This window comes from Stegastes partitus, unplaced genomic scaffold (genome assembly GCF_000690725.1).
Source record: "Stegastes partitus isolate 25-593 unplaced genomic scaffold, Stegastes_partitus-1.0.2 Scaffold112, whole genome shotgun sequence".
Taxonomy (NCBI): domain Eukaryota; kingdom Metazoa; phylum Chordata; class Actinopteri; family Pomacentridae; genus Stegastes; species Stegastes partitus.
In genome coordinates, this window is record NW_007577843.1 from 253,089 (window position 1) to 276,729 (window position 23,641).

At 39.4% G+C, this 23,641-nt stretch overlaps 1 protein-coding gene across 6 annotated transcripts in view; it reads left to right on the forward strand.

The window, feature by feature from the left end:
• Window positions 1-23,641, forward strand: part of LOC103354564 (suppressor of tumorigenicity 7 protein homolog) — a 56,840-nt gene that overhangs the window by 20,166 nt on the left and 13,033 nt on the right. For 3 of the 6 annotated variants that reach the window (XM_008277980.1, XM_008277982.1, XM_008277981.1), the window contains exons 3-11: window positions 12,172-12,254; window positions 15,531-15,690; window positions 19,487-19,541; window positions 20,099-20,214; window positions 20,333-20,408; window positions 21,219-21,373; window positions 21,570-21,667; window positions 21,920-22,049; window positions 22,955-23,027. In XM_008277980.1, the coding sequence (XP_008276202.1) occupies window positions 12,172-12,254; window positions 15,531-15,690; window positions 19,487-19,541; window positions 20,099-20,214; window positions 20,333-20,408; window positions 21,219-21,373; window positions 21,570-21,667; window positions 21,920-22,049; window positions 22,955-23,027 (946 nt within the window). Of the gene's footprint in view, window positions 1-4,343; window positions 4,396-12,171; window positions 12,255-15,530; window positions 15,691-19,486; window positions 19,542-20,098; window positions 20,215-20,332; window positions 20,409-21,218; window positions 21,374-21,569; window positions 21,668-21,919; window positions 22,050-22,954; window positions 23,028-23,641 lie in introns of those variants that run through there. The other 3 variants (XM_008277983.1, XM_008277985.1, XM_008277984.1) reach the window with 2 other exon arrangements.

Here is a 23,641-nt window from a genome sequence, read left to right on the forward strand (position 1 = left end):
CCATTATTCGTTGATTATGTATTAAGGGCACATTTACAAGTTAGAACTTAAAAATTCTATATTGTCCACTGTTATATTTGTGAAGCAGCACAATTTTAAATTTAAAAGGATTTTAAAACTCTACTAGGGTCTCTCCAGCCTAAAATAGAACAACACTAGTCCACATGCTTTACTCTAAACGTTCTGCCTGAAACCTGAATACTACACTAAATGTAGACCAGGCTATTTCTGTGTAAGATTAATGTTAGATTGTCAGCAGTATGCCTTCACATGAGGATGAGCTTAGGGAAATGCAATTGGCAAATGGAGGCATGTTTTGATAGTGGGAGGATTGCTGTGGGCCATACCTTAGTCATATCACTCCAACAGTGTATAAGTGTTATTTCATCAGTGGCAGATGATGATGTTTTTTTAAAAGCTGAATATGATTTCGCCTATTGTCTGACAAGATCACATCGTCTTTCAATGTAGTGATAAGCCACTAATGGGCTTGGAACTGAACTCCAGGTTGTGTGTTGTATTTGTTTGTTCCGCTGTTGGTGCCCAAGAGCAGAATAAGGTGCTTACTGAAGATGGCCATTTGATGAAAGCCCTCTGACGGCAACCAGCTGTCTCTGTTGCTGTGGTAACCCCCGTAAGAACGGCAAAACGGCAGAGTGATCGGGTTTCTGTGGTAACTGCTGACTTCTGCTATTTTTGTCTCTTGAGCTCATATAGTGGCTGGAAGTTGAGTAAGCCAAAAAAGGAGGCGTATTGTAGATAAGTACTTTATCTCATCTCATGAAAAAGACACTAATGTGTTCTCTTGGATGATGATCTCTGACCCTAAATTCTCATCCTGCGGATGCAAGATTTAGAAACTTTTCACCATAAAGCTTGGGTACCATGTCGCTCATCAAATAAGGAATTCTGCAAGAGGAAATGTCAATCTGATTGTAAAGCTGTTGTTCACTTTTGTACAGACTCCACTGCAAAAGTTCTCAGTTGCTCAACGATTGCCACTGCTGGCATTAGGTCCCCATTCTGACTGGAGACATCTATCGTAGAGGACTATCAACTTGTTGACTCCCCATGGCATGTTATTAAAACGCTTCAAAATTTCTTATGCATAGTTCTCCACTTTTTCATATATCAATTGAAAATGTGATTAATTGAGAGTTTATTCCAGGTATAACTGCAGCAAACAACATTTCTGTTTACCTTAATTGTGTATGGTTTGGATTGGCTTTAATATAATGAAAACAATGACTAAAATAATTCTTCACAAAGTACCTATATGATTCAGTGTAATCTTTTAAGAAAAGACACTAGTGCTGCTTTAGTTGATGACCTGATGCTTAAACTTGAGTAAAAAGCTCTTTTTCCATTTTTTGTCAGAAGAGCTGCATGAATGATGCCATTCCTTGAATATCAGGTAGATGTAGTAAAGTCTTCATCTGCGGAGCTGGCCTTCCAAAAGTGATTAACAGTGTTAATTTAATGCCTTATCAGTAGATTGGTTTTGCTCAAAGGCTTCCTTACCTTCTTCTTTTCTTAAACCATCACTGTAGTTCGCCTTAAACAATGGAGCAGCAAACTGTGCTGTTAGATCTGTGTGCTTGTCAAAGAAAAATGGGCCCCATAGGTTGTTTTTTTTCTTCATACATTCACTTGTTTGTGTTGATTTTTCTTTCTTTTTTTTTTTTAACATCATCTATAGTCATGTTACTGACATTTAGAATATCCATATATGGATCTAAGGCTGGTTGTGAAACTATTCAGCAAACAAGACTAGCTCCCAGGCCATTCACTGTTGCCATCCATAACTTTGGCTGTGCATAACCTGTGCCAACAGCAACAGAGCTGCAGCTCTGGAGCTTTAATGATCATAGACTTGGCCAGAATGAAGGGAGGTGAGGTAATTCTGTTGCTCCTCAATTCATTTCCAGCTTGTTCACTCTGCTTGCTATGGATTTTGTTAAAAATATAGTTATGTACTTTCAAAGATATTTATGTTCCTCAATATATTAAGCATAGGACAGTCATTTGTAGATTTTCAGTGGGCTTGATTCTCATCAGGACCACAAAGAACAAGACAATGTGTACTTGCTTATGTTCTGTGTACCACTTCAGCTTAAATTGTCCTGCAAATATCATTGAAGTGTCACCTGAGTGTTACCTTAAGATGCTTTTGAATTAAATGTCTTTCCGCTGTTTTCTGTGTAATGGTTTGCTATTGATTTTTTTATTTTTATTTAAGAGTTTAAAGCATTCAAAATGTGACAATTATAATTATTGGCATAAAATATTTGTTGGAAGTGTCAGAATTAAAGTATTATTTAAAAAAAAAAAAAAAAAAAAAAAAAACCTCGATCAACCAGTAGGAAGGTCGAGTGGTTCCTAGTTTATTAAGTTGGCATTTATTCATAGCTGGTATAAAATCCCTGCTTGTCCAAATAACATTCACCCATAAAATAATAAGTAAGAAACTTGACAGTAGCATTTATAAAAGATTAGACAGCTAGCCACATAACCAACAAGGTTCTGTGTAACGGGTGTCGATTTAGTCAGTTGGATAAGCTGGACCCTATGCTGTGGGTGGGCGAGGTGAAGAACAAAAACATGACTGTTCTTGGCATACGCCCTCAACAGTAATTGTTATGTGTGCTTGGCTTCTGATGAAAAGGATTTTTTTTGGGATAGACTGCAGAAGGAGCTTGAATATGATTAACACCTGGGGCTGCATGATATGGACATGATATTATTCGGCTGGTACAAGCTTGTCTGTGTGGAGAGTATTTAAGAGTTGATTTAGAGAGCAGGCAATGATGGCAGACTTGCAACAAAAGCAGACCCTGGGATTTAAAACACCTCTTCCTTTCTGACTAAACAAAGAAAAAAAATCCAACTTCTCTGTTGCACGATTGTTTTCAAATTATAGGCCTGCAATGCAAGGAGGAATAAATTATGGCAACAATAATTTCACAATCCTTACTGCTATTTTCAGTCTGTTATTATGTTGGCATTTGCACTCTTCAAACACCACCATTCAGCTGTTACTGCAGCAACTGTATGACTGTTTGTGTAACTTGTAGGGTGTCTGTAAGTGTAAACATCTGGATTTATACACTCCTTATTGGCAAATGCTGGAATACTGTCTATTTGGCAAGACATTGACTATCAGTTTCATTATGAAGTAGCATTTCCAGGTTTTGAGGGAGCTTTGTCTTCCAAAAAGTTCTCATTCCTTTTGATTCCTGATTGTTTTGTAAATTGAGGTTAAAAAAAAAAATCTAAATTATGCTCTCACTGTGCTCAGTAGTATTGCTGTTTATCCCTTATAGAAGAGGAGTACATGACAGGGCCATTGGTAAAGATAAAGACTGCTGCATAAATATTCCTCCAGGTTGTTTTTCGAGGAAGCATAGTGATAATTGAATCGGTCCAGTGGCATCTCGTAGAGGAAATCGCTGCATTTGTCATCATCGTGTCCCTGCATGAACATAGAACGGCAGCTAACCTTGTCAGCCTTTTAATTTCACTGGGCTTTCTCTATCCTCATATTCTAGTGTTTCAGCAGGCTAAAGAAAGAAAGGAAGTGCCTTATTACCAGAAGGTCATTGGTTCTAATCAATGGATCAAGTGGAAAAATGTAGTGTCTGGTGCAAGGAAATGATGTTTCATCCTCCGTTTACAACTGCTTCTGATGGGCTCTGGACTTAATCCTCAGCTTTCTCCATTAAAGCTGGTCATCTGGATGAATGGGATGATACTGGGCTGTTGCTAGGAGTGTGTAGTTGCATGCGGCTGCTGCTTAAAAATAGATTTGGATGCATTTTTAGGAAGGTCTCTGGATAAATAAAAAATAATTCCACTGCATTAATCACACCACTGAAGGATCTTTTGTATCTGTAAATCTGCTCTAAGACTCCTTCATCCATTCTCCTGTAGGGTCATTTAGGGGTTGTCATGGTTACCTCTGCAGGAGGAGGCTAAGAAGCACCTCGCCCCCGCCCCCCTTCATTAAAACCCATGTTATTGATTGGCTGGACTGGTATCTACAGACCCCCCCTCTGTCCTTATTCTGCTGGGTTACTAGAGGGAGAGGAGCACAGAGCTGGCTTACAATTGCATAGGTCTGCTGTCACTCACAGACAGCAGCCAATAAGAAAAAGAGACCAGTCTAGGGGCCCTCACTAGTAAATGTGCTCAATGAAAGACGGCTAGCTTCTGCTTAGATTTCTGTATGGATGTGGGCTGCCTGTGGAGAGACATAACCTTGATTTCTGGTGAAAAGGGGGGGGTGGGGTGGGGGATACTCTGTATCTGTACTGTATTTTTCTCCTTCTACCAAAGCTAATTGAAGGCCTTGTCAGTGTGTTGGTGGCTCTAGTGGATGTTTCTGTGGAATGGAGGGTAAGTAATGTGGTGCTGCTTCATTTGGTCTGCAAATGACAGGCTGTGTGTGTAGCCAGGAATTGTATGGTGGCTGAGTTTCTGATCTTTTCCTGTGTAAATGTCCTTTATATTGTGTACAGCAGGTGGTCCTGTGCATTTTGTATTGATATTCATGAAGTGGACAGTTTGCTCAGTGCGTGGGCGATGGCCTGCTGACTGTGTGTGTGCATTTGTGTCTCTTTATGTCTTAGTTGTAGATCTGTGTGTGAGAGGGATATGCCAGCTGTAGCTGATATCTGTGTTTACATAGTGGCTTGTTGAGCAGGGCTAGAATAAGCCTTGTATTTATTTTCTGTGGATGTCCCATATGTTTGTTTCCTGTGTTTCCTTTTGTTCTCTGTGGTTATGAAAAATAATTTAAAATGAAAGGCTGTTTAACGGATTTTTGTCAGCATTTGTTACCTCCCGCATAAAATCTTAGTAGTTATTTTTAAGAATTACAGCTGGGGAACTGCCTTATCCATCAACTGACAAGTAAAGCAAAGAAAATAAATAAGTAAACGTTTCTCTCTCTCTCTCCATTTTTTTTCCCCCGGGTTGCTTTGTTGACATTAAAGGGAGGTAATAGAATGCCTCTGTAAAGCATCTTTGTCCATTGCATTTAATTTAGAGTGAATCGCTGATAGAGAAAATTAATTGTTATAAACTGACGAGAGCAAATCTTGAAAAACAATTAACTTAGGCTACTTTTTTTCTAGACTCAGAGTTAACCAAAAAAAATCAATATGAGTAAAAAGAGTTCTTAATTTTCAGCTTGCAGAGATAAACTTACTGCACACTTTGGCAACATCAAAGATAAAACTGAAGAGAAGATAAACAGTTCAGAAGATTTTTACAAATTCAGGATAATATTCTCATGTTCACAACTAAATACAAGCAGCCGTTTTCTTGGTAGTTTTTTTGTGTCTGTTAGTTTCTAACACTTGACTTTGAATTGTTCATTTATCTTCATTTCCAGCTTTGAATTTTGGATTATCCTTGAAACTATGCATCTTGTAATTTCAGCAAAAGTTTTGGAACTTTTACATTCAGTGGCACGTACTTGTCAGTCGATTCTCATTTTGTGCTGAAGAGTAGGTACTATATTTATATGTTTGGATGTTTACCATTAACTATTGCAACTGTGGATCCAATTTCTGTTCTGTCGTGATATTGCTGGTATTTCTTAGATCTTTTCTGCATTTCTGCACACAAGGGAAAGAGCAGCAGTTTGGCTCTATGTTCTTTGTTTGTAACCCAAAATAGGTTTCTAGAATTTTTAATGAGAGATTTTGAGTTAGTCGCTTATCTATCTCTCTCTCTCTCTTCCTCTCTCTCCTTGGTTGACATGATATCTCTGTGTTTGCTGTTGAACCTAGAGATAAGTTTAAAGCGTTAATTTTATAGTGCTGGTATTAAACTAACACGTAACGCACAAATGGCAGCGAGTGATTGTTGTTGTGTCGCTTGTGAATGAGACAAAGATGTTTGTTGTAAACACTGATATTTATGTGGATAGAACTGTACAGTGGCACCGTTCAATGTTGTTTACAAACATTTGGGCACAAAAGTAAAGACAACCGCACAGAAACATGGGAAGAGTCTGTCATCAGTATTCATACATATTACACACACACAGACTAGCTTGCCAGATATTGCTGCTGTGACAGATGTTGGCTGCACTTCGGCTTGCTCAAAGGTCAACAGAGGTAGTTCGACCCAGACAGGCTTTGCTAGCTGCCCAATCAGTCAGGGCCTGCGATATGAGCCAGGCTATGAGGCACTTCTTAATCGGCCCTGCCAACCAACATTTTAGGCATGAACAACCGAGCTGGAGTGACTTATAATTCAGGGTAGGATGCAGGCAGCCTGCAGGAGCTCCCCACTTTGTCTCCTGTCATCCCCACATTGCTTCATAATGCTTGACATTAATATAACTTTTTAAAGCTGTGCCTTATTACGACACCCTGTCATAATTCACTTTTTTCTGAGTCCTGAAAGTTGCAACTATGATTAATATAAATTTCTAAACCAATTCCAAAATGTTCTGAACATATCGCAGTACCCCGTTTTCTTTCCAAGTGACGTTCCACTATGCATTTGCGCATCTTAACTTCCACTGAGCTGTAAAGATGCCGTTTATATGCCCTTAACAGTCTAACAACATCAAAATGTCAAGCAGAAAATGGTCAATGCTCCAGTTTCACAAGTGGATACGCAGTTTACAGCATCACTCAGTTTTACAACACTGCTGTGGCATTTTGTGAAACTTTGTAATGACATGCTGTGGGACGCACAGTTCAGCTCCTTATGTAAGCTGTAAAACTTGCTGCTGCATAACTGTTCGCAAAGTATTTCTAAAGGAATCCAGTAACTTGGAGTACAGATGTAAGACGCCCGTTTATAGAGAGCATTTCTACCACTAATACTGCAGGAAGAGAGTGTGTTTGTGGGTGTTCACATCCAAAGTGGATTAAAAGTGCAGGACTCAGAGTTTGAGTCGTAGTCTCCCAAATTTAGAACAGTGCAGCAGGAGATCCATTGTAACTCTCTCCCAATAACACTCTGGGCCTAATTTAAGATATATTTTGAAGTTACTTTAATAATTACTGTGCTTTTCTAAAGGCAGTATGTCTGTTGTTGAGCCTTTTTAGCCTTATAGTGGTAGTAAAGGTACAAAAAAAAATAAAAACTGATTTTGATTCATGATAAAATAGACTTCTCATTTGCTCTTTTTTGTAATTCAAGGGCACAGACCTGTATCTCTATGTGCGCAAACATCCGTTTATGAGTGTAATTATATGTCTGAACGTGTCCGTGTTCACGTCCGTCTCAGTGTGTGCCTTTTATCATTTCAGTCAGGCCAGCAGTCTGCCCATCGTCCCCTCTTCAACAAAGGTCACATCTCCTGTTGTCTCTGGTGACATTTAGTCTTGAGTCTGTCTGATAGAATTTGTCCCTTCAATTCATCATGTTAGTCTCCCACCTTGCTCTCTAGCTGCTTTCTTACAATATTAAGTCATTGGAGTGGTCAAGGGGAAAGGAACTTGTTGCATAAATAGGGTCACTAGTTTGCATCAATGCACAGCAATAAGAAATTTGTGAAAGAGAAATAGTCTCCTACTTTTGCAAAGACTGTAGTGGATTAAACAATTTGTTAGTTGAATCATTGCAGTTTTGATCACTCGTAGAAGTTGTTTATCAAACAAAAAATCCAGATACTAGCAAGAAAAGCTTCTAATTTGTAGCTTTTCTTCGTTTTATGTGATTCTAAATTAATTTTTTTAAGTTTTGCACAAGAAATACAATTTTAAGATGTAACTTAAAGACCCCTTCTTGTGAAAATAATGTGTCCATGTAGTGTTACTTATATGCTCAAAGACACATCATGAGCAGCACTGTAGGCAGTCAACACTGGTTGAGCATTTCCACCTTGAAACTGCAGTGCAAAGATGACAGTCTCAAAACCACAAATTTTGGGTTTCATATGCAACAAGCCTAAGGAACCAATCCTGTCAACTTGCAGGGTGGGTTCTTCTATATCACTGTTTATTTTCAGAATTGGATTCTCTGTGCTGTGTGGGTGTTTGTGCCCAGCCCAGACTTTGTAAATGAGAAACAAAGGGGCCTGGACCGATCCACCTAACACTATTCCAGTGTGTCCCATGCATGAGCACAAAAGTGCATTAGACGGGAAAAGAGAAGGGGCAGTGGGAGCAAGATTGACAGTAGATGTGCCACTTGCTAACTATCTAAATATGCTAAGTGGCCAACAACTCCAACTTTATTGGGTGAGTAGAGCTTACTTCATGACAACAGGAGAAGTGAACACTGTTACTGTTTGAACCAGCATGATTTCAGTCTTACTTCTGCAAAACATTCAGTCGTAGTTTCATAATTGTGGCTGGTGTGGAGCAGTATGAATGTGAGGATGTTCCTCTGCAGTGCAAGGTAAATAGAGGTTAAAATGGAGATGGTGTAAGCCTGGCTAGTTGCATCCAGTGAGGTTGATTTTAAAATACCCAAAAGGCGCATTTACTGCTAAATGTCTAGAAAAGTGATTTTCTCTCCTTTACTGAAATTCAGGTGTTCAAAGATGCATACATTCTGGGGCGCTTTAAATCTTTTATTCCCTTACTGGCTGGATTGGTGATTGATCAGCTGCTGCCTCCAGTGTAAAAACAGGAGCGAGTCTCAGTGACCTTGGCATATATACTACATGGCACAAGTACAACTAAGCACTCAGTCTATAGTGTAAAGGCGAATGCACAGACAAAGGCACTGTTTGACTGCTGAGTTTATAGTTTATCCCTCATGAACCAGGTATGTTATGTTTGCTAGCAGCCTGTACACGGAGTTAACTAAATTATAAAAACATGGGTAAATAATTAAGCATTTGCCAGCCGTTTGTATAACTGTGGATATGTTTATAAATTTATCCTGAAATTCAGAGCATCATCTAAACTATCATTCATAATTTCAGTTTCACTTTCAGAGCGCACAGGGCCACAGGGGTTTAATGATTTGGGGACTGCAGACAAACTCTGTCTTAATTTTCACCCTTCCCCTAATTAAATGTGGTAGAAGTCGCACTTGAACTGTCAAGGAAAAAGTCCTGCATTCATTTTGTACTTAAAAGTGAGGAGGTAGGTGGTGCCACTATAGCTCACCTGGTTGAGCTGACGTCCCATGTATAGGGCTACAGTCCTGATGTGGAGATCATGAGTTCGAATCCCGCTCATGGCCCGTTCCCACACGTCCTCCCCCCACTCTCCTGTCTCTCTCTCACTGCACTATCAAATAAAGGCACAAAGGCCAAAAACTAACTTAAAAGAAAAAAGTGAGGAGTTGAAGAGGAAGTATCAGTAAGAGTAGCAGTAGCTTTAAAATCTTCACATACCAATTCCTACCCATGACTGCTCAAACACTATAAAACTACTCCTCGCCACAATGTCGACTGCTTATTTCTCTCGTATGTCTTTTAACACATCAAAAACATGTTAACTTTGACGTGTCCATGATCCCAATCCCCAAGGTTTCCAATTCAAGTTGATACAAAACAGAGAGAAATAATTATTTATTTAAAGCTTTAATGTTTTGGAAGTTAAATCTATGACTTGTAGATTACTCACACCATGCTTTATCGTTTATGTGAAAATGTACCATATGTCAGTTGTGGCTAAAATTATTGGTTTGATGAAGAGTTCATTCCAGCCAGAAAGCAGGATCCTCTCATCAGTGCAGGTTGACAGCAGCTGTTAGGCTTGTGTCACCACAGGCCTGCCTAAAAGACTCTTTTCTGCTGAGACGAGAGCCTCCACTTCACTGCAATGAATAGCTGTCCAGCTGCACTCAGTTTATGCATGTGTTCCTGTGTGCACATGAGGCTGGGCTTCATCTGAGTGGCGCCTTTTGTCCTCCTCTCCATCTTCCATGTGACTAGTGGGGAACTAACATGACAACCCAACAGTGACGTGCGGTGAGGTTCATGGCTGGTGAGGCACTGACTTCATCACAATCTGATTTACAAATATATGCACTCTACAGAAGAGCTCATTTGCCATTTAATTGGCAGCAATCTACGGGTTATGTTTTATATCTGCATTCTTTACACATACAAGCTGTAGCCCACAAAACTCACATTTCATTAAAAAAAAAAAAAAACTTTTTCCTTTACTTATAAACAAAGTCCACGCGCCGCTCCTTCTGCACAAAAATATCCGTTACTTTGAAAATCCACTTTAGAAAATTGTTTAAGCTTAGAAATGTAGTCCTCCTTGTTGAAAATCAGACTGGGCGAGAGGGAAAAAACTAAATGGATCGCTGCACTTGACTTGCTAGCTGTATACCGTACCTAGTCTAACTTGCTGTCACTTCCTCTGCAGCTGCAGAGTCACAAGAAGAATGTCTGGGATCAGAGCGCCCCCTGCCATGAGGCAAGAGAACTGCCTGCCTCACCGAGAACCTCTTCTCAGCCGTTTATGATCGCTCAGCACACGAAACACGTTACACACATACAGTTGGTAACAAAATTATATACATCAGCTAAACTATGGAAAATTAGTTCATATGTTGAATGTGTTTGAACCATTTTATTGGCAACATCCAGACAGCAGTACGCTGTCACTGCATGGCAGCTAGCGTAGGTAGCGAGGGATTACGCAATCCAAGGTGAGGCTCAGCTCGCTGCTGCCTCATCAACTTCTCTGCATTTTCACAATTTCCCATTCAAATGCTTGAAGAGATTTTGAATTTAAAAAAAAAAAACTCATCAAAAGTGGTGAGGCTAAATGAAAAAACTAAATACTTTATAGTACAAATCATTGGATAAATATAACCATTTAAATTATTTTATCATTATATATGTTTTTCTTTCCGTGATGACCCCTGGCCACACGTCACTGCAACCCAAAACTCTCAGTAAAATGCAATAGTCTGCCAGTGTATCATCGTTCTCAGCAGCTTAGAAAATCCCTCAACTTTTAGCTAAATGTAGGAGGACGAGTTAGATCACTCCTAGACACAAGCAGAAATTATGGTACATTTTTGCTTTTTGCTGAACATTGTTCAAATGTACCAGTGTGTTAAAAGATTTTCTGTTTTTTTTTACAATCTCAGGAGTGTTTTGTAGATAGATTTTTTTTTTATAGTTTTACTGTGAGGCTCCCTAGAGAATGAGTGAGTCAGCATGAGAAGTGATTAGATTAGATTTATTTCGTCTTAACTTTTAACAATCCACTGTTCAGCAGTTTTATCTCAACCACCTATTTTATGTTTTTCACACAGTGCTCAGACCTGTGGGTTTTCTGTTTAGAGCAGCCATCAGTGTTAACCTGTTACCATTTTATCAGTATCACAAGCCAGCAAGTAATCTGCAGGCTTATGATGCAGCAGGTAATTTCCTCAAACAAATCATTATATGTTGTCCCCGCTATGTAATCTTACCCACTTACGTCTTATTTTTTCCTTTAAGCGCAGATTTCTGCAGCCAGTCAGGTTATTAAAGAACACACTTCCTCACCTGCGTCCAGCTTAATGTGACTAGTATTAAGTCAGTATAAAAGCAGGCCATCCAAATCAGCAGTAGAAAGACACTTTGGTTTTGTTATAGTTTAAACTAACAAACAACTGCTGGATAATGAATAGAAAGGTCACAGCTTAAAACATCATTTGTCATTTACCAGTGATTTTAGTTTGTGAAATCGAAAACACAAATGCGAAACAGATGGCAGAGGAGGACTCTGACATTGTTTTGCTGCTTCATTCTGCAGACATAATAGAATCACTAGCATTGCAGCCAAAACACCTCAGTGACAGTTGTTCCTTCCAACACTCAAGACAGGAGACTGGCAATATTTTGAAACATGCTTGTGAATATTGTATTTCCGCTTATGCTTCCAGTTAAGCTCAATTTCCTCTCTGATTTTCTACCACAGTACATCTTCGCTCTGTAGTTAAAGCCTACCCTGGTCCCCTGGTGTTGTGTAATTTCACATCTGAGCAGCAGGGCTCTCTGGGAAATGCCAAACTCTGCATGTGGATGACGTGTTTCTGCATGAAACGTTTCATGTGCTGGAATCACATATACTCTTGAATCTCGAGATGTTTTTCCTGTACTCTTTACAAGTCTTCTCTGTAGACACGACCTATTTTTTATGGATATATGTTTTGTAAAGTGTCTCCCTTTGTTGTAGAGATGTTTTAATCTAATAGTACTCACCGTCTGCCTTTATTCTTTTTGTGTCTCCTCTGCAGTAAGCATGTTTCTGAACACCCTGACACCCAAGTTCTACGTGGCTCTTACTGGCACTTCTTCCCTCATATCAGGACTCATATTGGTAAGATGCACTTGTTTTTCTATTTTTATGTGATTATGTAGGAAAAAATAAAGAACGGAGTAGAATGAAAAGGAGAAAATACACTATTAGGTGCTCCGTAAGGATAAGACTGGTGAGCAATTAGGGAGAAAAAAACGACTGTCTCAGTGATTATTAATAGAAGTCTTTAATTGTGCTCACCAGTCCTAAAAGTATTCAAGGCTCAATTTTAGATATAAGAATCCTATAAAAATAAATACATAAATACATTTAAAAAAATTAAAATGAGGAACAACTTACTAATAGATGGATAAATGTTTTTAACACCCCCCCCCCCCAGTTTTGCAGTTTTGAAATATACTGGGAAAATAGTTTTTCTTGGATGCACTGTAGAGAGATAATTAATTTCAGAGGTGGGCCCACCTGATATTTTATGAGCCCAAGATGTAGTCTGTTAGGACTATAATCTCAGGTTAAAAGGCCACACCGAGTGGGAATGAGAGGCAATCTATACTCATTTGGTTCATTTGATAAGCTGTAAAAAACTACTGAGAGCACAGTTTAGTGGGGGGTTTGTGTGGTATCTGGGTAAAGATATAAATACTCTATTGCTGTGTATTAAACACTAGTGGTTCCAAGAATTGTATCTATCTTTCAAGTTTTTCACAGAGACAGCCAACTGTGCAACAGTGGTTGGTCTGTAGTTTAAAATAGCCCCTCTCTTAATTAACTCACTCTCTTCCCTGCGGGCTATTGGCCAATATGCGTTGGCTGCTTCAAAATGGTGTTGAGCTTTGCACATGCTCTGTAAAATAATTAAGAAAAGTCGAAGCCAATTGGTTTCATTGAAGCAATAGTGTTCATTTCTCTGTAGTTGGGGTTAGTATTGATGTTCCAGTTGGGTAGTTTTCCACTGTAAAGTTCTAGATAAACCCCCTCAAAATTTGAAATCACTTCCTCAAGGAGAAGCTGACAGGAAAACAGTTTGTCCAGATGGAAGACTGTACATCTTGCAAAGCAGCTTTGATTAATAATATAAATGTTTGCCTCACATTTACTGATTACAACAACAACAACAACAACAACAACAAAACCCTACTAAAAATATTTTAAAATGTAAATGCTTCTCATATTCGTGTGTTTTATAACCTTTATTTTGTTCTTTTTCCTGATGAATACTCAGTAGTACTCAGAATTTATACTCAGTAGTATAAATTGCTCCACTGGAACTACTTGGCAGTGTTTTTTATATATATGAAGAGTTTTTAAAACATCAAAAAAAAAAAAATATATATTATTTCGCTTTGTGTTTCATAAACTCCACCGTTGCTCTGGCGATTTGATTTAGCAACTTTCACTTCTTTGGGTGTGTCCAGTGGTATCAGGCACTGAGATGTTGGCAGCAGATCCTTAGAGACCTGTTGGTTAAGGGGGCCATCTGTGACATCACAGTATTTATACATTTTAGCAAACTACCAAAAGGCTAAAAATCCATTAACAACTGTAGATCTGCAGATGTTTGCCTGTGAGGAGCCAGATGCTATCTCTGACAGATAAACCTCATGGTAGATTTCTNTTGATTTAGCAACTTTCACTTCTTTGGGTGTGTCCAGTGATGTCAGGCACTGAGATGTTGGCAGCAGATCCTTAGAGACCTGTTGGTTAAGGGGGGCCCTCTGTGCATTGGGCTCATTTTAACACAACCTGTAGATGCTCAAATGGCTTGACATCTTTGAGATTTGAAGGCCAGGTCAACACCTTTTGGCTTTTTGTTGTGTTCTTTGAGCTGTTCCTGCAGCCGTTGGATGCATCATCCAGCAGCATTGTGTAAGTGGATCATACTTCTCAAAGTCCAGTCCCCATCTCCACCTGAAGGCATAAGTGATTTATCATCACAGACTTGCTTGAATTCACAGCTACAGTACCTAAATGTGTGATTTTTGGAGGTCTTGAAATGGTTTTAAAAGTAGGAGAAGGACATGCGATTGTCACAACACACATTTCTTGGAAACAACATGGCGGCATTACAAAAAAAGTGAATTTAGCCTCAAATTTGGTCACTCTCCATCTGTGACATTACAGTATTTATACATTTTAGCAAACTACCAAGAGGCTAAAAATCCATTAACAACTGTAGATTTGCAGATGTTTGCCTGTGAGGAGCCAGATGCTATCTCTGACAGATAAACCTCATGGTAGATTTCTTTCCTACACCATTCACATGTGGTTTGTGTGCATAGTGTGTTGAGCAGGACAACAATGTATATACATGACCCTTTCCATATGAACTGGTTGAGTATTTCAGGAAATTTTGAAGATATGTAGACTCAAAGAAAAGGTGCATAATAGTACTGATAGGTATGACAGTTGGAACGTTGGTGAGCCCGTGAGTATGGAGATAGGAATTTGTGCATCCCCATGAATGCCAGGATCCAAGGTCTCCCAGCAGAACATTGCATTGTTATTAGATGATAAATGTTATACACTTCACCTGGCAGTGGTTTAAATGTTGTGGTTGAATGGTGAGCCTTTGCTTGACAAGTGTGAACAGTCGAGAGATGGTAAAACATGGGGTAAGGAATTGACATGCAGGTAGAAGGACTGCACTTATTTTATAAAGCCCTTTTACCCTTACAGAGCACAACAATAATTGATGAGAGGGGAGCTAGCATGCAAGTCGCTGGCTGGCTCATCAGTAGTCCAGGGTTCAGTATGTTGCTCAGGGACACGTTAACATGCAGATCACTGTGTGGTCTCTCTTCCATCTGAGTAATTCTCAGACATTTGCCATCATGACCCAACTGTCTTCACATTTTCAGTCCAACCAAAGGACAGGTTTCACTGATTAGTTCCTCCTCTCTGGCAGAAGGTGGTAATTGGTAAAATACTGGAGAATCACACTCTTGAGCCTCTGTGGCACAAGGCTGAGACCCATCGATGCAGACAGTGTTAATCAGCTCACACTCGCATTACAATAATAAGGATGTGTTGAAAGCAGACAGGGAATAGTGACCAGCCAAGCACTACTAAGGCTGTTTAGTTCACAAAGTGTTTTCTTGGATATCTGTTGTCAGGTGTTTAATGTGCATGTTTTGTTGAAAACTCAGATTGTCTGGTTTGAACCACTGTGTTTAAGGAACTCAAGTAAGTTTTGTAAAGACTGAGCATAGGTGCTGCTCTAAGAGAATGATGTGCAAAAGAGAAATATGAAGTTCTTGATCGTCATTGAATCAAAGTCATGTGAACAGTTCAATAAAAGATTATTTTGCTTATTTTCTCTGTCTTTCCTTCTCTTAGATCTTTGAGTGGTGGTATTTCAGGAAATATGGGACCTCCTTCATAGAGCAGGTGTCTGTGAGCCACCTGCGCCCCCTGCTGGGTGGAGTGGACAGCAGCTCTCCCAGTAACTCAAATACCAGTAATGGGGAGGCCGACTCAAATCGGCAAAGTGTGTCTGGTAAGAGCCTATACATACATTGTCTACTTCAAGCAAAACAGTTCAAAAATCAGATTTTAACTACAGAATTGTGGCAGCATATTAGAACTTGAGCTCTGTTTAATTTTTTTTACATCATAGCCAACGTTTGCCATCACTCACAACAAAGTCAAATATAAGTGTGCCTTACATTCTGCCAACATGTCAGGTGATTACAAAGCATGTCTCGAGGAGAAAGAAAGAAAATATACAGGGAGCATTGTCCTATCAGAATGTTCTACAACTGTTATTTCACTTTTTGTTCTTTTAAAATTAGACTTATGTGGTTTTTCCAATAAATCAGCAAAACATGAGAACACAAACACCAACATAGCATGAACAGATAAAGGGATACTTTAAATATCGTACCTGTCATGGATGTCATTTGTGGATTGAACTGCTAAACAGCACTGGCCCAGAGTCCCTCCTCACTACAGCTTTTCAGCCCTCACTCTTTTGCAGGTCACTGCTGCAGAGATACATAGTTTTTCAGTTTGGTTCTGCTGTGCTAACTTCAAAGAGAATAACACAACAGTAACAATGGTGTAAAGTGTCACAGCAATTTTTCCCCTGCTCTGAGACAAACCCCACTGTCCTGCAGAAGGCAGTGGAAAGTATGATTTTGATGTGTAGTTTAGGAAAAAGCTTTCATACTAACTGTGATGTTTTACAGAATTGCTATAAACTAATTTTACTGCTACAGGTATAGACAGCTATTGGGAGTAAATAGCAGAACAGGGCGTCAAAACTTGAATTCATGATGTCATCCTGTGATACTTTCATGAGTTCATGCTTTGACACAGAATTAAAGGCTGCTTATGAGGGTCCAGAGGAGGTTTATTTGAGACATTCCTTCCAGATGAGCTTGGGTTGAATGTGTTGCTCTCAGCTGTGAATCAGAAAATACACCTTTTCTTATTGGGCCCCAGATTAACTTTTTCCACTAGAATTTAGAGGCACCAGCACAACATTTAAGAGATCACCAACATGCAATGCAACACGTTCATTTTTTTTCAAATCTTAACTGCATTACTGATGTCTGCTTTTATAATAATTAGCTACTTTACAGAAACACAATTTTTCTGTGTTATTTTAAATCACAAATGTCACGATGTGAATTCATGCTTTAGGTGAAAAACGATTATTTTAAATGGTGCAATTCCATGATTGGATCTCTTGCTGTAGTTTGTGCTTCATGCTGCTGTTTATGCTTTACAAGAACTTAAACTTTACTGTCATTTCAGCATTTTCCACACAAATGTTGGGTTACACTGAGAACAGTACATACAATACATGGCATTCCTTTCTTTGCAATATGTCAGCTGGGTAAATTGTGTGAGCCATCCCTGTTAAAATGTCTTCATCAGAAATTTGACTGGAATGACACAGGAGGGTCTGCATGACCTTTTCTGTTAAAAAATGAATCAATAGTTTGTTTATTTGTCAACAAAGGGCCACGTGAGATTAAGAATACTCAAGAATGCAGAAATACAGAATTATCCTCATCTTGTATTGTTATAATGACAAGAGCTGTGCGTTGACTCTGCACTCTGTTTCTGTCACACACTGAAACTAGTTCCAGTTCAGTTCATCCTTATAAGTATTTAGTAGTACTTTACAATAGTTTGGGGTAATATTGTTCATTTTCTATCTAATATAGAAGATGCATATATCCGTAAAATTTTTGATATACAGGCTGTACAATACTTTGAGCACACACTTGATTAGGTACGCCAAAATTTCACTTTAATTCTAATGTGGTACTTGTTAGATAATTACTTTATTAGAACATAACCTGGTGCTTTGGTAATTATTTGAATATCGCCTGGGTTCTAGATTCGAATATGTGTCCAGAACCAAAATCCATTAAAACAAAAGAAACACGATGAAAAGTGATTTTGGACAAGACACAGTTTCTATTCTGAGGAAAGTTTGTTGTAAGAGGAAATGTACCTTTTAATGTAAGAACACTGCGGGCCATGCACAACTGAACCCCCGATCCTTGGCTTTGTAAACTACAGAAGAGGCAATCTAAGAAATTCAGGTCTGTCCAGCGGTATCCTCCACAGTCACCCCTGAGTGAGCTCTGCTTCGCAGCTTCCTGGCTTCCGTTCTACATCAGTGATACTTTGATCATGGTTAATCCGTTGAATGTGTTTTTGCTCCCCCACGCAATTTTATTCATTTCAAAGCAGAGATGTCTCAGTGCTGAATAGCTCCTTTAGTTCCATTGTGAATTATACAGGCAACCATTTATCCTACATATGCATCACTTATACATTGAGTGACTCAGCCTCTTTTTTTACACCAGTGTTTTCTGTGTATTTAAAAAAAAAAAAAAAAAACTATAGCAGCAGCAGCAACCCAAAGTTGCAAAGGAAAGTAGATCAAATAGTAATGGTGGATGACTTCACCCAGTCTGTTTAATTTCTGCAAGTTTTCTCCAGAGAATCCTGTCATTGAACTCTATGTGCCGACGTCATGCAGCCTGCTTTTGTTTTCAGCCAAACAACTCTGAATTAAGTAGGATTATGTGTGCTGTACTAAAATCAACAAGCCATAACCAAGAGAAGAAAGGCGCTCTAATTATTTCAAATAATCCTCAATTTTCAGGCTAATAATCTACTCTGGGTAAATCTCTTCATCCAAGTGAGAGATGCACATTTCAGCTTATTATTGTTCTTGGTTACAGGAGAAGTCAGAGATGGACAGGTTCAAGTGTAGTCACTTGTAGTCATGGTTTTGCACTTGAAATGCAAGACTGTAGTACACAGCATAGATTGGTTAGTTTCTGTTGTAAATTAACATGTCTGAAATAAATCTTGCATTTTTACTGGGGGTCTTAGCTTGAAAGTACAGTCTTAGTGGATTTTGTTTCTTTGGTCAAGTAGAAATCTGTATATACTTGTCATTGTTTGGGCATAAAAAGTTGGTTCATTGATTATGTAATCATTACAATCCGTTCATCAAGACAAAATAAACATTTAATGGCTCCAGCAAATAGGAGGGTTTCCTTTTTTAATAGAATAAGTTTGAGTCTTGCTTTGTGTCTTTTTCTCCTCTTTCTAACATTCTACAAATGAAATTATTAAAGAAGAAACGGAGAAAAGAATTCAATCAAAATCAGTGTAGCTGAGGCTGAAATCCTACCTTTAAGTTGTCTTTATGGGTCAAGCTCCAAAAACGCAAACTCCCTGTAGTGCAGTTTAACTGCATTACTGGCTTAAACTTTCCTGTCTGGTAAATGTCCTGATCTTTAAAACTCAACACCCCGGTTTGTAACACAGGCTTTCTATGCATAAGCTTGAAAGCCTGATTACTTGGTCAGGGCCTGTCTCATCTTCTCCAGAGCCACAGATAACATAGAGCTTTTTATACAGGCAAAGCAGTACTGCCCTTGATGAGCAAATTGATCTTGATCTGTAAAGTGTAACATATCTGCTAGGCAAGTTACTGGAAGATCAAAGGCATCTTGTTATCCACATTATGGAAAACCAGATATTGTTCAGTGCGGCACTGTCAGCCAAAATACAAGCTTGTGACTGTTTTCTGACAGCAGCCAGAGTTTGTGCAGAAGTGCGTTTGGTCACTGAGGAGTTATAAGGCTTTTTCCCTGTCAGCTGTACTCTCAAAGAGATCGATGTGCCAGTCAGGGAGCTGCAGGGTAGATGGCAGAATGCACAGTCGAGCCCTTTGAAGTGCGCAGAGCAGGCTCAGTGTCAGCTTTGCCCTTGACACTCATCGCCAGTGTTGTGCTCTCTCTGTCTTTCTCCTGCAGAATGTAAAGTATGGAGAAATCCGTTGAATTTATTTCGTGGAGCTGAATATAATCGGTGAGTGACAGCGGTAAAGCTACCTGCATCTGAAAAGTCTCTGCTGGTTTGGGGCTTTGGTTTGTTAACGTCTCTCCCTTTTTCTGATCTGTCTTCTGTCTTGTTTGTTTTTCAATCAGTCTTTTTCATGTTCATTCTCAACCTCTCTTGTTTGTCTTTATCAAACTGAATAGTGTTTACTACACTATTCCTTTTCCTTTTCATACTTTTTTCCCACAGCTTCACACTCTGTGTCTTGGTTTTGTCTCTTGGTCTTCGTTTTCTTGTAAATTCTGTTTTGCCTTTATCTAATGTCTTTTATTTCTTTACCCCCCTTTTGATTTTCAGCCTTTATTATCTTTTGTTCTCTTTTTTTTGTCTGCCTATTGTTCCTCCTGTTGAGTCGTCCACTTTTCCGTTTCTCGTGTTGTGATTAGTCTATCTTTTTTTATGCCAATAAGCCTTCATGCTGAGCTCCATGTATAACCTCTTTCATTAGTTTTTATAATGTATTTTGTAAGGGTTGATCAGTACCTTATTATTAACGTGTCTCATTTTGTCACGGTGCTGGTATCCAGGTATACATGGGTAACAGGTCGAGAGCCGCTGACATACTACGACATGAACCTGTCAGCACAAGATCACCAAACCTTCTTTACCTGCGACTCAGACCACCTCCGGCCTGCTGATGCCAGTGAGAAAACTTATGCATATGCAATATATACAACCTTGTATTTTGATTCATGTGCACAGATAGTAATATGACCCTTGTGACATATTAAATATGTTCCTGCGTGTTTGTGTGGTTGCAGTCATGCAGAAGGCGTGGAGAGAAAGAAACCCACAGGCTCGCATCTCTGCAGCACATGAAGCTCTAGAGCTTGAAGAGTGAGTTCACGTCCTCTTTATTTCTCTGTTTTCCTTATTTTAATTTTATGTGGTAGAATATCTTTGGGTGCTGTGGTGATCAGATTCAGGTCAGCTGCCATTAGGGCTCTGACCTTAAGTCTCTGAACTGCTGCTATCAGCCATTTAAACTCAAAAATCATTTATTTACCGCCTACTGTTTTACAAATAGTCATTCTACCTCCAGACTTTTTCTTTGCATTTGCATTTTCTGGAACCTTATCAAGTCTTTTTTTATGTTAAACTATAAAGTCTAGCAAACAATAAATTCATAATCTTGATTCGATCCCGAAATACAAAATGATAATAAACGTGCTCTCAGGGCAATAGATCAAAATTTGACATTGGGAACTGCAAAATTTGTTGGTGGGAGCAGTAATGCATCTAGTCACAGATTAGCCCTCTGGGTGCCTTCATCATTCACAGGGGAAGATGTCTTTACTTGTTTTCATGAAAGTGTAGGTTTATTTTTAGGAGCATCTGTGACAACAAAGACAGTGCAGTGGAATTGTGACAGCAGTACATGTTGCTCTCAGCTGGTATCAAGGCTGTGACTGCAGGTCGACTCAGAAGAGACCTTCTCGGATCAGTGCTCTGTCAGATGCTGCTTTCAAATGCAGACTCATAGGCGCAGAAGCAGTTTTATATTGCAGAGTTGCCACGCTGTGTAGACACACAAGCAGCACTGTATATTGAGGTGGTACATTTATGAGTAAATCTATAAGACAAAGTGAGACAAAGTTGGCTTTTAATTCTTTGGCTTTTCTCTTTTGTCTCTTTCTCCTTCTGTAGCTGTGCAACAGCATACATCCTGCTGGCAGAGGAGGAGGCCACCACCATCATGGAGGCTGAGAGATTGTTTAAACAAGCGCTAAAAGCTGGTGAAGGCTGCTATCGCCGCAGCCAACAGCTCCAACATCATGGTACACAGTATGAAGCCCAGCACAGTGAGTATAATCCATGCTGTAACACACTTCTTGGGCAAATGAGAATCAAGTTTAACATTCCAGTTTGCAAAGTTGCTTGTACACATGAAATGCTTTAGAAAAATGTAACCTGATCCAGCTCACTCCCAGTTTTATTACAACTGAAGCTAAAAGTACTTTGCTTTTGCCAAATGATGTTTTTGTGTTTCTTCACCAGGAAGAGACACCAATGTGTTGGTGTATATAAAGAGGAGACTGGCCATGTGCTCCAGAAAGCTTGGCCGAACACGAGAAGCAGTTAAAATGATGAGAGATGTAAGTACACAAGTTGCCAGCAGAATACACGCGCACAGATAGACAGACACAAAAAGACACACAATTTTATTTGATTTCTGAAATGATGAAAAGTTAGGAAGATACAGTAAATTACAACACAGAAAACAACTCAGTGACATTCATTCACGTTACAAGACTGTAACTGGGCAGTTTTGCGTAGTGATGACCCAAAGCTCTTGTCTGCTGACTGTGCATGTGTCGCCCCCTGTCCGGTATTACATGTAACAACAGTTGTGTGTTTTCCAGTTAATGAAGGAGTTCCCTCTCCTCAGTATGTTCAACATCCACGAGAACCTACTGGAGTCACTACTAGAGCTCCAGAACTACGCTGACGTCCAGGCCGTTCTGGCCAAGTACGACGGTGAGGGACACAGTTCTGTGATCCACAACCACATCTATTTATTGTTGGTAGTTTCTTCTGGATGCCAGTGCCGATGGTTGTAGTAATAACGCAGCACTTCGGAGTTACTGAAAGAGTAATTGAACACTGAAACCACCAAAAATACTGTAATTCTATCATTTTGAGCTGACAGACTTCTGTAAAAAAAAAAAAATGCATGTTTGCTTTAAGTATAACCATCATTGCTTTTTTAACTTGAACTGCACAAAATATTAACCAACCATACTTGCAATTTACTTAACGTTTACTGCACAGGAATGTCCAGAGAGTATATATCAAGGGCATAAAATCTTTATTTAGTCTTTCCCATTTTATGGTACACTGCTTTGTTAGTTTTTAACTGCACTTATGTAGCAAATGTTGTTTTAATAGATTCGATTGATTTTAGTAGCAAAAAGTGTCTCAATTTCTACTGACTGTGTACCAGCTTGAGCTGAAAGAACTGAGCAATTTATCAATTAGCTAGCTGGCAGGAAATTAATCAAAAACATAGCTCTTTTAAGATGTGTTGTATGAAGCAGGTGTTTTCCCACTAGTGAAGGCGATACATTTCCTCCTAAAGCATCTCAAAGCTCTGGAGTGTATGACTGCCTTCTTGTTGGGGGGGTTATGTTTACGTGTTGCATCTAAAGTACAGCAGAACACACTTGACTGTTAGATAACTAACAGCTAAGGCTTGACAACATAACACTCCCAAGCCATGAAACCCAAACTTATTAGGTTCATCGACAAACCCCTCTGGGCAGCGGCAGTATTCTTAAACACAGCCATTCCCTCTAACACTTGTAATTCCAAACTTCTACCGCATTAACTAAACACCATGCCCTCTCCTCTCTGTCTATGTCTGCTTTTTGTCTCCTCCACAGATATTAGCTTACCCAAATCTGCAACAATATGCTACACAGCAGCCTTGCTCAAAGCCAGGGCGGTATCGGACAAGTGAGTATCGCTTTTCATTGCTTTCTGGTGGATCTGACATTCCTCTACTGCTATTTAAGAGTCTAAAACCCAGCTGAAAATAGCCCTGGGGACCTGTTCAGTATGAATGAGAGAATAGAACTGAGTGATGGTGTAGCAGCAGTGGGACACCTTGGGGGTTGATCAGTGTTATTGTGAGAAGTGGTGTGCTCTGGTGGCACAGGTGCACCACGTAGAATATACACTGCTCAAAAAATAAAGGAATCACCTAAAAACACAATGTAACTCCAAGTCAATCACACTTATGCAAAATCAACCTGTCCAGTTAGGAAGCAACACTGATTGTGAATCAATTTCACCTGCTGTTGTGCAAATGGAACAGACAAGGTGGAGATAAGAGGCAGTTAGCAAGACAAGCCCTATAGAGGAGTGGTTCTGCAGGTGGTGACCACAGACCATTTCTCTGTTCTCATCCTTTCTGGCTGATATTTTGGTCACTTTTGCATTTTGTCAGTGCTCTCAGCCCTAGAGGTAGCATGAGGCGGTGTCTACAACCCACACAAGTTGCTCAGGTAGTGCAGCTCATCCAGGATGGCACATCAACATGAGCTGTGGCAAGAAGGTTTGCTGTGTCT